The sequence below is a fragment of the Podarcis melisellensis genome (genome assembly GCF_964234715.1).
Source record: "Podarcis melisellensis genome assembly, chromosome: 8".
Lineage (NCBI taxonomy): Eukaryota > Metazoa > Chordata > Lepidosauria > Squamata > Lacertidae > Podarcis > Podarcis melisellensis.
The window spans coordinates 85,244,885-85,258,434 of NC_138540.1; the positions used below are offsets into that span (position 1 = coordinate 85,244,885).

General features: G+C 48.2%; 2 protein-coding genes across 6 annotated transcripts in view; one reads left to right on the plus strand and one right to left on the minus strand.

Moving 5' to 3' along the window:
• RASGRP4 (RAS guanyl releasing protein 4) overlaps positions 1–6,568 on the plus strand; it is a 38,253-nt gene extending 31,685 nt beyond the window's left edge. For both annotated transcript variants that reach the window (XM_081922029.1, XM_081922030.1), the window contains exons 12-17: positions 690–799; positions 2,488–2,632; positions 4,587–4,623; positions 4,958–5,092; positions 5,471–5,667; positions 6,168–6,568. In XM_081922029.1, coding sequence (XP_081778155.1) covers positions 690–799; positions 2,488–2,632; positions 4,587–4,623; positions 4,958–5,092; positions 5,471–5,667; positions 6,168–6,335 — 792 coding nt within the window. In that variant the 3' untranslated portion in view covers positions 6,336–6,568. The remainder of the gene's footprint in view (positions 1–689; positions 800–2,487; positions 2,633–4,586; positions 4,624–4,957; positions 5,093–5,470; positions 5,668–6,167) is intronic.
• FAM98C (family with sequence similarity 98 member C) overlaps positions 1–13,550 on the minus strand; it is a 263,283-nt gene that overhangs the window by 4,977 nt on the left and 244,756 nt on the right. For 3 of the 4 annotated variants that reach the window (XM_081922292.1, XM_081922289.1, XM_081922291.1), the window contains exons 7-8: positions 11,205–11,372; positions 7,910–9,103 (exon numbers count right to left, since the gene is read on the minus strand). In XM_081922292.1, the coding sequence (XP_081778418.1) occupies positions 8,963–9,103; positions 11,205–11,372 (309 nt within the window). In that variant the 3' untranslated portion in view covers positions 7,910–8,962. Of the gene's footprint in view, positions 1–7,909; positions 9,104–11,204; positions 11,373–13,550 lie in introns of those variants that run through there. The other variant, XM_081922290.1, reaches the window with a different exon arrangement.

Sequence of the window (13,550 nt, forward strand, 5' to 3'; positions counted from 1 at the left end):
AGACTCCCCTAACCCAGAAATAGTACCTGGGGTTATTTTTTATTTTATTTTTTGTGTGATCCACAAATGTTTATTTTTAATGAAAAAATACTTAAAAGGGTGCCACAGTGTCCATTGCTCCTTTTGAATAGTACAAAGATATGTCATTTGAGGAATAAAGTCTTAACACTGTAGAAAAAAAATGTGTTTCTTTAAATTATGCCCCCCACAAACAAAAACAAAAAACGGGGAAAAAAACAGTAGAAAAGTAACGCTTTTTACACACTGGAGTGAAACAAAACGGTTAGTCAGAGTTAATAGGGGTTAAGAACTTTGCTTCAGGATGAGAACAGAAATCACACGGCAGTGGTGCAGCAGCGGGAGGCCCCATTAGCTTAAGTGGTACCTCAGGTTAAGAACAGTTTCAGGTTAAGAATGGACCTCCGGAACAAATTAAGTTCTTAAGCCGAGGTACCTCTGTATAATCACTCGTTCTTCTTGCTTACCCCAGCCTCCTCCTCCTCCCCACCCCACTGCCTTGTCTCCCTTGTCTGTGTTTCTGGATTTCAACCCCCTCGGGGCAGGGACCTGCCATCTCATCCTTTGGGAAGAGGTGTTAAATATACAGCAGGTGTATGTTTAGAGGGCAGTGCCCAGGTTCGCTGCCTTCTCATCTTCCAATGGGTTCTGACAGACTCCTTCCCCAACAGACGGTGTTCAAGAATTACGATCCTGAGCAGCGGGGTTACATCTCGGAGGAGGATTTTGAGATCATCTCCACAAGTTTCCCCTTCTCCTTCTATGGGCTGGAAAGAGAGCGGTAAGTGAACAGGATTTCAGGGGGAGAAGACTCTTTATGGATGTGACAACAGCTGCCCGAATGCTGTTAGCCCAGAGATGGAAAGTCCCTACCAGGGTGGAATGGCAAGCTAAATTGATGGACTATGCCAGGGGTCAGCAAACCTTTTCAGCAGGGGGCCGGTCCACTGTCCCTCAGACCTTGTGGGGGTCCTGGCTATATTTTTTGGGGTGCAATGAACAAATTCATAAGCCCGACAAATAACCCTGAGATGCATTTTAAATAAAAGCACACATTCTACTCATGTAAAAACACCAGGCAGGCCCCACAAATAACCCAGAGATGCATTTTAAATAAAAGGACACATTCTACTCTTGTAAAAACATGCTGATTCCCAGACCGTCCGCAGGCCGGATTTAGAAGGCGATTGGGCCGGATCCGGCCCCCGGACCTTAGTTTGCCTACCCATGGACTATGCTGATTTGAATGCTCAGGAACCAAGAAGACAAAAGCTTTATTCATTTTTTTGAAATCGTTTTATTTGATTTTACCAATACAAAGTTATTTAAAAACCTCAAATATATATCCATATACAGAGATTTCTCCGAATCTCAGGACTCCCCCCCCCCCCCCGCCATGGAGTCCCATTTTAAACATTTAAAACTTTAAACAAGAATGAGAAAAAAATATAATTTATTTAAGAGACCACTGAAGGAGATGAAAACATTAGCAGGATTCTAATTCCACTTGTAATGTAACAAAGACTATGGAAAATATGGATGGATATAAAATATTGATTATGGAATAATATGTTGTTGTAAATGTTCACAATAGGACCCACGGAGGAGATGGGGGGGGGGGGGAGTCTCGAGATTCAGAATAATCTCTATATAGGGATATATATTTGGATTGTTATAAATTTTTACTTGTAAAGCCAAATAAACATTTGTAAACCACGTGCTCATAGAAAATATCACAAGGTGGTTGGCAACTTGGAAACGCAACACCGTAATAGAAGCAGTAGGAACATCAGGCCCATCCTCTCTGGTTGACAGAGAAACTCAGGTCCGAAAGGCCTGAACAACAGAATTTCCAGGAGGCATCTGAAAGTGAGCAAGGGTGACCTCAATTGGCAAGGAGCGTCTCCACCCCCATCGTTCTGCCCAGACACTGAGGTCCATCTCCAAGGGGCTTCTTGAGGTTCCCTCACTGCGAGAAGCCAAGTTATAGGGAACCAGGCAGAGGGCCTTCTCGGTGGTGGCACCCTCCCTGTGGAATGCCCTCCCATCAGATGTCAGAGAGAAGAACAACTACCAAACTTTTAGAAGACATCTAAAGACAGCCCTGTTTAGGGAAGCTTTTAATGTTTAATAGGTTATTGTATTTTAATATTCTGTTGGAAGCTGCCCAGAGTGGCTGGGGAAACCCAGCCAGATGGGTGGAGTATAAATAATAAATTATTATTATTATTATTATTAGGAGTTCCACAGGGCAAGGGCTGCCGCATTAAAGGCTCAGTCTCTGGTAAAGGGCAGCTGAGGCTCAGGGGTGTGTGAACTGACCCAAAGCGCCCCATCAGAATTCATACCCCCACAAGGGTTATTTAAGTGCCAGGCAGGGCAATTCAATCCAAGCATTGATGACCCAAGCGAGGAAGGCCAAAGCCCCACACTGTGTGACTGTTTTTCTCTTCTTCTCCTCAACCGCAGGGAAGGCGCTTGGAGCCGTGAAGAGCTGTCCGAGTATTTAATGCGAGCCTGTGCCATTTTCTCCAAACTAGGCCTCGGGTTCCTGCACAACTTCCAAGAAGCCACCTTTAAGAAGCCCTCCTTTTGTGACAGCTGCAATGGCTTTGTGAGCTTAATTTATTTAAAATGGATTTATACCCCACCCTTCCTTCCCCCCAGGGCAGCAGACACGCTAAAAGCAAAAAATCCCAAAAACCTTCGGTCAAAGTATTCTAAAGCCAGTTGCAATTAAAAGCATCTAACGGTAGCTGCCACTGAAAACACCCTAAAAGCAGTCAACAGCTGAGGACATTCCTCCATCCAGGGATCTTGGGGTTGTCAGTATCCTTTGGCCAACAAATGCCATGTAATCAAATTTCTCCTGCAGGTTAATAATGGTGGAAGCAGACATAGCTCACTAGGGAAGGCGTTCCACAACTTGGGGGGGGGGGGGTATGTGACATTGACATATGAGAGTGCTGGAGGTGAAATAGTTAAACAGGTTACCCAATCAGAACCCAGGGGGTGGAGTCAGAGGGACTATAAAACCAGCTCTGGGAGGGGCGAAAGGGGAGTTCGTTGGGAGGTTGGTTGGAGTGGGAGTGAATTGGGATAGAGTCTGTGGGTAGGTTGGGTGACCATTAGGTCCAGTCATGGCTGACTCTGGGGTTGCGGCGCTCATCTCACTTTATTGGCTGAGGGACCCTGCGTACAGCTTCCGAGTCAGGTGGCCAGCATGACTAAGCCGCTTCTGGCAAACCAGAGCAGCGCACGGAAACGCCGTTTACCTTCCTGCTGGAGTGGTACCTATTTAACTACGTGCACTTTGACGTGCTTTCGAATTGCTAGGTTAGCAGGAGCAGGGACCGAGCAACAGGAGCTCACTCCGTCGCGGGGATTCGAACTGCCGACCTTCTGATCAGCAAGTCCTAGGCTCTGTGGTTTAACCCACAGCGCCACCCGTGTCCCAGGTTGAGTTAGTGTAGCCAAATAAGCTGAGTCAGGAACAGTTAGGGGCTAGGAAGACAAGTAAATATCTGAGAAGTGGTTTAGTGAGTGAGAGCAGGTAGCGGAAGTTATAGGTCTGGATAGGCACCCCATGATTGTAATTGACCGATACCGTTTAGGAAACCACACGCTTGTTAAACTGCAATAAATAAACGGAAGTTTATGTTCCAATTTAACCCTGACTGGACTCAGCATTGTACCAGGTAGGGCCTGGGTGGCGGCAGCGAGAAATAAAGTGGTGGCACAGGGATCAATAGACGGCGAAACGTCCGGGGACCCTGTGGGATCGCCACAGCCACCACTGAAAAGGCCCTGCCACAGGTCTGCACCACTTGGCCAGCCCCTGGTGGTGGCAACACCAATATGCGTCACTCATCCCCCCACCCCTTCAAAAACAGAAAACCCGCCAGCCACCCAAACAGTCGCTATTACTGGCAGAAACAGTAGCTGCCGAGCTGAGCTGCCAAACTGCAGAATCTGCTTTTCTTTTATAGTTAGTAGTAGTGCAAACGATGGGCTGGCATGCCTAGTGGTTGCAGTAATCAGCAACAGGTGAGATGGAGGGTGAAAGGGCTAGAGAAGCAGGAGAGACTGTAGACAAGCTCCCTTCAGAACAGCCTTCCAGATATTTTGGACTATTTTTATTTATCTCATCTTTTTCTCCAAGGAGCTCAAAGTGCCATGCATGTTGCTCCCCCTCCTCCTCGTTTAATCCCCACAACAACCCTGCGAGGTGTGAATTTGAAACCCAGGCTCAGTCTGACACACTAAGCACTACCCAACACTGGCTCTTGACTATGCCAAGTTGGAGAAGGCTGCTGCAGACGAACCAGCTTGTTTTGCAGCCTCTCTCCTGCAGCCATGAGGTCTAGAAGCTTGCTAAGTTTAAAAATCCAAAAATTGAAATTCCCAGAACTCTGCCGCTACTTTTGAAGCAGGCAATAAAGCTTCGGTCCCTGGAATAGGTTAGAGCAAGTCCCCCACCTCTCATCCACCTATGTTTCCTTTTCAAAAAAGTGGTGTCTAGTTCAACTTAACACGTCTCTTGTTGTTTTGTTCTTCTCCTGTTCTAGCTCTGGGGAGTCTCGAAGCAAGGATACAGATGTCGGGGTAAGCACGCCCCCTAGTGGGCACTAAAGGAGAGGGGGTCCTATTAACCAGGGGTCAGCAAACTTTTTCAGCAGGGGGTTGGTCCAGTGTCCCTCAGACCTTGTGGGGGGCCGGACTATATTTTTTTTGGGGGGAAATGAACGAATTCCTATGCCCCACAAATAACCCAGAGATGCATTTTAAATAAAAGGACTCATGTAAAAACACTGATTCCTGGACCGTCCGTGGGCTGGATTGAGAAGGTGATTGGGCTGGATCTGAGCCCCGGGTCTTAGGTTGCCTACCCATGCTATTAACATTCCCATCGCTGATGATGGTCTCTTTTCTCCTGCAGACTGTGGGATGATCTGTCACAAGCAATGCAAGGACCAAGTGGAGGTGGAGTGCCAGCGGCGCTTCCATTCCTGCAGCTCCGAAAGCACCCTGTCTCGGACTGCCACACCGGCTGCCACCTACCACCCTAGCTCGGGTAAGGGGGTGCCCAGACGGGGTTCCTGGTGTGGGCTGGCCAACTGGACCAGCTCCAGTGATGCACAGTGGCAAGGAGGCTATTCGCTTCCCAGCCTTGCGATCCATGGTACGGCTTCTATAGAAGAGTAGGAACGCAGAGCAAATTCCACTTGACACCATAAACTGTGGTTTGAAGCACCAGTTCAAAACCAGCACGAGAAAGTACAGGTTTTGCTCACAAAGGTCATCCGTTTCATGGCTGTGTGGGGATTTGAACCCAGGTCTCCCAGGTCCTAGCCCAGCACTGTAGAACTACTGCACCACACTGCTTGCAGGAACAAATCTCCAGATACGATGGCCACGTTTCTAACCACACTTCCCTTATTCCACACGGCAGGCTCGGAGGAGGAAGCTTTCCTCTTCCCACCAAAACGAGAGCACAGCAAAAGCCCCAACCTGGTGCAGTCAAGCCCAGCGGGCAGGCGGCGATTGAAACATGCCAGCACCCAGACAGACGCAGACAGTCCACAGGAGCCACGGGGACACAGCAAGAGTCTAAAGCAGCTTCTGGAAGAGCTGAAGGAGGTGGAGAAGGTGAGGGTTTTGGGGAGGGCAGGATTCCACATCTGGGACTTCTGTGGAGCAATAATGGGAAGCTACTTATGATGCGGGTGGCGCTGTGGGTTAAACCACAGAGCCTAGGGCTTGCCGATCAGAAGGTTGGCGGTTCAAATCCCCGCGACAGGGTGAGCTCCCGTTGCTCGGTCCCTGCTCCTGCTAACCTAGCAGTTCAAAAGCACACCAGTGCAAGTAGATAAATAGGTACCACTCCGGCGGGAAGGTAAACGGCATTCCGTGCGCTGCTCTGGTTCACCAGAAGCGGCTTATTCATGCTGGCCACATGACCCGGAAGCTGTACGCCGGTTCCCTTGGCCAGTAAAGCGAGATGAGCGCCGCAACCCCAGAGTCGTCCGCGACTGGACCTAACGGTCAGGGGTCCCTTTACCCTTACTTTGGTCTGGACAGGCCCAAAGTTGCTGGGGGGGACAAGCAACCCCCACTTTAAGCTGGAAGCATCTTGCTCTCCTTTGCAGGAACGGGACAGGCTGCTGCTGGTCAACCAGAGCCTTCAGAGCTGCAACTCGCAGCTGGAGGCTGAGAACAGCTGGCTGCTGAAGGCAGATTCGTCGAGCCTGCCCCCCTTCTCCTGCTGGAAGGCCTTGGCTGCCTACAACTCGCACCTGCCTCCCAAGCCCAACTGAGCCGAGGGCACAGGAACAGTGAGCAACAGGCAGGAAAGTGGAACCTCTCAAGGAAAGGAACAGAGAGAAGGGACAAGGCGCTCAACGGTAGAGAATATGAACTGGAAATGGATGCTGCTGCCCTGAAGCCACTGTCATTCCTTGCCAATAATACAGAGATGGCTGAACAAGCAGCTGGACTCAACCTAAGGGGCTTCCTTTGTTCCTAATAAAAGGACTATTTCTTGGACGGAGGCGCCACCAGATAGCTGGCTTCTTTTTTTTGGTGATGCTGCAGATGCACGTTTTGGGTTCTGCTGCTATTAGCCACAATGGCCCTGTTCCACCTCCGCTGTCCGAGGCAGCAGACCGCCGAAGGCCAGCTGCTGGGGCATCGGAAACGAGGAGAGTGCTGCTGCGCTCAGGTCCCGCTGCGGGGGCTTCCCATTGGCGCACTTGGTTGGCCTCCGTGAGAGGAGGGCGAGGAGGGCCACTGGACTGCTTCAGCAGAGCTCTTCTTAGCTGAAGAGTCCCGGATGGCTCAAGAACCTAAGCAACTCCTTGGCTTGTGTGCATGTGGTGGATTGCCAATAGCTCTCTGCAACAAACTATATTTAACCACTGAGCGAGTGCGTAAACAGGGACCCTGCCTTGCTAGCCGGGGCAAAGCGAGTGACCTTCTGGTTGGGCTTCCAATGGCAAGAGACTGGGAGAAAGGAATCCTTAGAAGGTGGAAACTGGGGGTTCGGCGGCAGGTAAAGGGGGACGAGAGGCAAGGCAGAAGCGCCTACTGACTGCGACCTCTTCCACTGACCCCCTTCGGCCTTGCTTTCAACCCCCCCCCCCCCTGCATCTTTTATTCACTCCCCTAACCCTCTGTTCCAGGGACGTGGGTGGCGCTGTGGGTTAAACCACAGAGCCTAGGACTTGCCGATCAGAAGGTCGGTGGTTCGAATCCCCATGACAGGGTGAGCTCCCGTTGCTCAGTCCCTGCTCCTGCCCACCTAGCAGTTCGAAAGCACGTCAAAGTGCAAGTAGATAAATAGGTACCGCTCCGGCGAGAAGGTAAACGGCGTTTCCGTGCGCTGCTCTGGTTTGCCAGAAGCGGCTTAGTCATGCTGGCTACATGACCCGGAAGCTGTACGCCGGCTCCCTCGGCCAATAAAACGAGATGCGTGCCACAACCCCAGAGTCGGCGACGACTGGACCTAATGGTCAGGGGTCCCTTCACCTTTAACCCTCTGTTCATTTGGGGGATGTGGGGTGGAATACATTCATTGCTGGAAATAGAAGCAATGCATCATACTGAATACAGGAATTATATTGTTTAAATCTAACTCTCTCCCCATAAAGATCACATTCAGCGATACTCCCCACAAGCTTTGTATAACCGCTTCCCCTTTTCGGGCAGGGAATGTGATTTCCCCTTAAAAGAAAAAGATTTAAAAATGTCCTTCAAATGGCAAACTGTCCCTGACTTTTAAAGTATTCTGCTCTGCTCTCTTAACCCTCCTGGCACAATAAAAAAAAAGAGAGAGGTAGAAGATGACGACTAGAGTTTTTAAAACGCACACAATACTCCCTTGCACAATGAGTTTGAATGACAAGGAAAATGTTTAATCTCTTAGTGTTACACTAAACCCAGCCTGACCATTTTCAATCCTGTCCCTTCAGAACAAGGACAAAAATTAACTTGCACCATTCAAACAAAACCCCATACTCACTGGCTGTTGCAATTGAGCCACCCTGTAGATCAGCCTTTCTCAACCTGTGGGTCCCCAGATGTCATTGGACTACAACTCCCATCATCCCTAGCTAGCAAGGGCCAGAGCTCAGGGATGATGGGAGTTGTAGTCCAACAACATCTGGGGACCCACAGGTTGAGAACCGCTGCATAATCCAGAGGAGGGAAAAGTACAAAGAAGTTTGGGTTTGTGCTTAAAAATCCGAAAATAATATCTTCCCTCTTCCTACATTGTCAATTAAATCTAACGGGACATTTCTAAAGCTGGGTTTCTCATAAATGCTGCCCACCCAGCCCCAAAAGGAACGTTGCTTCTACCTACATTCGACATCTAAAGCCCAAAAAGAAACCTTGAGAAATCCAGGCGTCTGCCAGCACCTCTTGTTCCTTCATCCTTGCAAGTTGGGTATTAACTAGATCAGGGACGGGGAACATTGGCTCCCAACTCCCTTCACACCCCATCACTGGCCCCACTAACTGGGGATTGCTGGGAGATGAAGTCCAATGACATCTGAAGGAACCACAGACTCGCCATCTCTGCTCGAAAGGCGCAATTCATCCGGCATCAAGCTATAACGCGGACAACACAAACGTCTGTGTCCAACAACTTTAAAGCAAGTGAAAGGGGGGTGGGGAAGGGGGGGAGAGATGTCTGATGTTAGCTCACATGCCCCTGCCCACTGTCTCAGGTTCAACGTAATGGGCACCTTTCTTGTAAACTGCATTTCCTTGCATTCTAGGGAAAAGCAACACTGAAATCACCTTTGGTGAAGGCTGGGCTTTGGGGCTGTAACCACCTCTTATCCTTGCTGCGGTTAACTTCCTGATGCCTCTTCCCTGCCCTAAACTTAAGGGTGGTTTTGACCATACCCCACGCCGGAGGAGGTCAGGATCCAGCCCCTTGCTATTTTTTCTTCTTCCTGCTCCGCTTGCCCCATCGCTGGTGGCCGCCTCCTCCTTCTCGCCTCTTCTCCCATGTGGGCATAGGGGGTTCAATCTCATTCGGACGCCCACCGCGATCCGGGACGTCACCAACCATCAGCACCTGAGGGGAAGGGAGGGAGAAATGGATGTGAGAGTGAACAGGAAGTGCTGTTACTAATGATCGCCATCATCCATTTATTCAACGCCTTCTAAACTACCGGTGCAAGGCGATTTATGCATAAGATAAACAGAGGCTAGAAGTACATTTTAAACAAGGGGGGGGGGGGAGAATAAGAAGCTGATGTTTCTAAACACTAAGGGATATCATATAGTTAAAGATATGTACAGTGGTACCTCGGGTTAAGTACTTAATTCATTCTGGAGGTCCGTTCTTAACCTGAAACTGTTCTTAACCTGAAGCACCACTTTAGCTAATGGGGCCTCCTGCTGCCGCTGCACCGCCAGAGCACGATTTCTGTTCTCATCCTGAAGCAAAGTTCTTAACCTGAAGCACTATTTCTGGGTTAGCGGAGTCTGTAACCTGAAGCGTATGTAAGCTGAAGCGTATGTAACCCGAGGTACCACTGTATAGAGGAGAGTCCTTACATTCATTGCAGGAAGTAATAGAGAACATAGGTAACTAATATTGGATAAAAATTGGAGGACTATACAACAAAATCTCTAAAGTCCAAGAGATTGGAAACATGATTTTAGAAGAGGCAATAGAGGAACTATACAACCAAATGGGAAAAAGAAACAAGGAATGAAAGGTAAAATCTGTAAGAGAATAAGAAACAGACAACCCAACTTATTCAAAAGATGTGAAGAACAAGTTAGGGAATCAACGGCTGAAAGGATAATGAAAGGAATAGATGAGATTAAAGTAAGCAAATTTAGAGAGCTGGAATTAAAATTCTTTCTAAAATGGTACAGAACTCCGGCCTAGCTAGCTAATATGGTGGCAGGATTGAATACTAATTGTTGGCACTGTAAATGAGCCAAGGGATGGTTTCTCCATATGTACTGGGAATGCCCAGAGGTAAAGGAATTCTGGAATAAAATCCTAAAGGTTATTAATGAAATTTTTAAAGTGAAGCTTTCAATAGGCTTTGATTTCACGACAATGGGTATACTTGGGAACACGGCTATAGAGAAAGGTGACCAGTTTACCTTCAAAGCTATGATATTAGCGGGAAAGGCAACGATAGCTTTAGGTTGGAGAAAAATGGACAGTAGAGGCATGCAATAGTTATTTGTTTGAACTTATTCAGTCGGACATTGTCACAGGAAACAACGTGGAAGGCCAAGTCCACCACGATAAGGAACAGATGGAACCCCCTTTCTTCAATGGATAAAAACTACTGGCACAAAAGACATTCGGTGGAAACTAAAGAGGCTATGTCCGTGGCGGAGGATAATTGTTTGAACCCTTCCAATGGATTGGGGGGGGGGAGGGAGGGGAAGAAAAAAATTGTACAGGAAATTTAAAATTGGAAGGAGATAATATAATGTATGCTGGGACACGAGTGACGCTGTGGGTTAAACCACAGAGCCTAGCAGTTCGAAAGCACATCAAATGCAAGTAGATAAATAGGTACCACTCCGGCAGGAAGGTAAATGGCGTTTCCATGTGCTGTTCTGGTTCGCCAGAAGCGGCTTAGTCATGCTGGCCACATGACTGTGGCTGTACACTGGCTCCCTCGGCCAATAAAGCAAGATGAGCGCCGCAACCCCAGAGTCGGCCACAACTGGACCTAATGGTCAGGGGTCCCTTTACCTTTTAATATAATGTATGTAAAAATCCTGAACTCGAATAAAACTTCAAAAAAGAAGAAGAAGCTGATGCTTGTGGTAAAGACCCGTTTATCAAAAAGCTGTTGGACCAAAAATGGCTTCAATTGTTTCCGACAAGTGAGGAGGGCGGTCACCTGTTGTATCTCGACAGGAAGTGACATAGAACTTCCTGTTCACTCCCTCCCTCTATCAATGACTGGTGCTCTGGCATTTTATTTCTGGGGTGGAGAAATTGCCAACCAGCAAACATAAGGGATAAAAAACAGGGAGGCTGCGCAGGTACAGCTCAGGTCTGTTGGATTCATTTATTCAAGTCATCAGGTATCAGCCTTGCAGAGCACCTGTGCACAACTGCACAGACCTGCTATAGAGCTTTCCTGTACCCCATCACAACTTCTGGGGAACTGCACCCCTCTCCAGCCCTGTACCTTGTTGACAGCACAGCTTGTCTTGTTCCGCGAAGCTCCGCTGCTGGTCTTCACGATGCGGGAGAAGTCCTCCCGCGCGGCCAGCAGGTGAGGAACAGAGACCTGGGACTCCTCCAGCAAAGACTGCCGCAAGGGTTTGAAAGTCTCTGACATAGCTCCGCTGCGGTCCTAAGTTGTAGGGGGCAAAATTTGAGGGAAGAAGCCCATTTTTCATTCAATCCCTGCTCTATTCAGGGCGGGTCAATGCTGCTGAACTATTATTAAAACTATTACTTATTTGTTATTTCTTTTATTTATATCTTGCCTTTCCCCACCAGGCAGAACCCAGGTTGGCCCACAGCATAAATTAAAATAAATATGACTAAAAAAGCACTATCTATCTATCTATCTATCTATCTATCTATCTATCTAATTTATTAAAATTTACACACTGCTTGGTTGCAAAGAAACAACCAGCTCAAAGCGGTTGCCGAAAATATAAAACTGTACAATTGTCGATAGGAAACATCAGCATCATTTAAGGCTTTTAAAAAGTTGAAATAACCACAGACACTAAACACAGATTAAAACTCGCACCAGCTTTCTAAATGTCTGGATAGGCTCATCCAAACGAAAAGGTTGTTAGCAGGCGCTGGAAAAAAAGAGTACAGTGAAAGTGTCTGCCTGGTGTCAATTGGCACATGCTGCCAAAGGGCACATGTTGACACGCTAAAACATCAAGGGGTATTATGTGTCTCCTGTATCAGGGCCAGTTCCGTCAATTGAAGCTGTCAAGTGGGCGTAAATGGAGTAAGGAAGTCTCACAGATAAACTGGTCCCAAGTTGTTAGGTAGGAAGATGGAGCAAGCTCCCCCCCAGCTCTCGAACCAATGGCTTGCAAGTAACAAGAAGATTCCAACTAAACATCTGGAAGGACTTTCTGACAGCGAAAGCTATCCAGCAGCGGAACGGACTCCCTCGGGATTGGACAGCCATATATCACAGATGTCTGAGCTGAGATTCCTGCATTTCAGGGGGTTCATAGAATCATAGAATAGAATCATAGAATCATAGAGTTGGAAGAGACCACAAGGGCCATCGAGTTCAACCCCCTGCCAAGCAGGAAACACCATCAGAGCACTCCTGACATATGGCTGTCAAGCCTCTGCTTAAAGACCTCCAAAGAAGGAGACTCCACCACACTCCTTGGCAGCAAATTCCACTGTCGAACAGCTCTTAATGTCAGGAGGTTCTTCCTAATGTTTAGGTGGAATCTTCTTTCTTGTAGTCTGGATCCGTTGCTCCGTGTCCGCTTCTCTGGAGCAGCAGAAAACAACCTTTCTCCCTCCTCTATGTGACATCCTTTTATATATTTGAACATGGCTATCATATCACCCCTTAACCTCTTCTTCTCCAGGCTAAACATGCCCAGCTCCCTTAGCTGTTCCTCATAGGGCATCGTTTCCAGGCCTTTGACCATTTTGGTTGCCCTCCTCTGGACACGTTCCAGTTTGTCAGTGTCCTTCTTGAACTGTGGTTAGGGCTAGAAGACCCTTGGTTGTCCCTCTGAACCATGTGATTCTAGGGATCACATTCACCCGGTGCTATACCAGCTGCACTGGCTCCCGGTGCAGTACAGGATCAGGTTTAAGGTGCTGGTTTTAACCTTTAAAGCCCTCTACGGCCTAGGACCGTCGTACCTACAGGACTGCCTCTCCTGGTATGTCCCACGGAGGACCTTATGGTCTTCAAATAAAAACATCTTAGAGGTCCTGGGCCACAGGGAGGTTAGGCTGGCCTCAACCAGAGCCAGGGCTTTTTTGACCATGGCCCTGACCTGGTGGAACGCACTTTCACAAGAGACTAGGGCCCTGCGGGACTTGACATCTTTCCACAGGACCTGCAAGACAGAGCTGTTCCACCAAGCTTTTGGCCAAGGCACAGTCTGACCCACGCTCTCCTTCTGTAATCTTCACAGAACTCTAGCCCAATGGTTGCCATGAATTAAATTAATTTGCTTCTGAACTGATTTTAGAATGTATTTCAGTTAATTGACTGTGATTTTATGTAAACTGTGGCTATTTTTACTGTTGTTAGCTGCTCTCAGCCTGGCTTTGGCTGGTGATATAAATAAAATATTACTATTATTAGGGATGCGGGTGGCGCTGTGGGTTAAACCACAGAGCCTAGGACTTGCCAATCAGAAGGTCGGCGGTTTGAATCCCCGTGACGGGGTGAGCTCCCGTTGCTCGCTCCCTGCTCCTGCCAACCTAGCAGTTTGAAAGCATGTCAAAGTGCAAGTAGATAAATAGGTACCACTCTGACGGGAAGGTAAACGCGTTTCTGTGTGCTGCTCTGGGTCGCCAG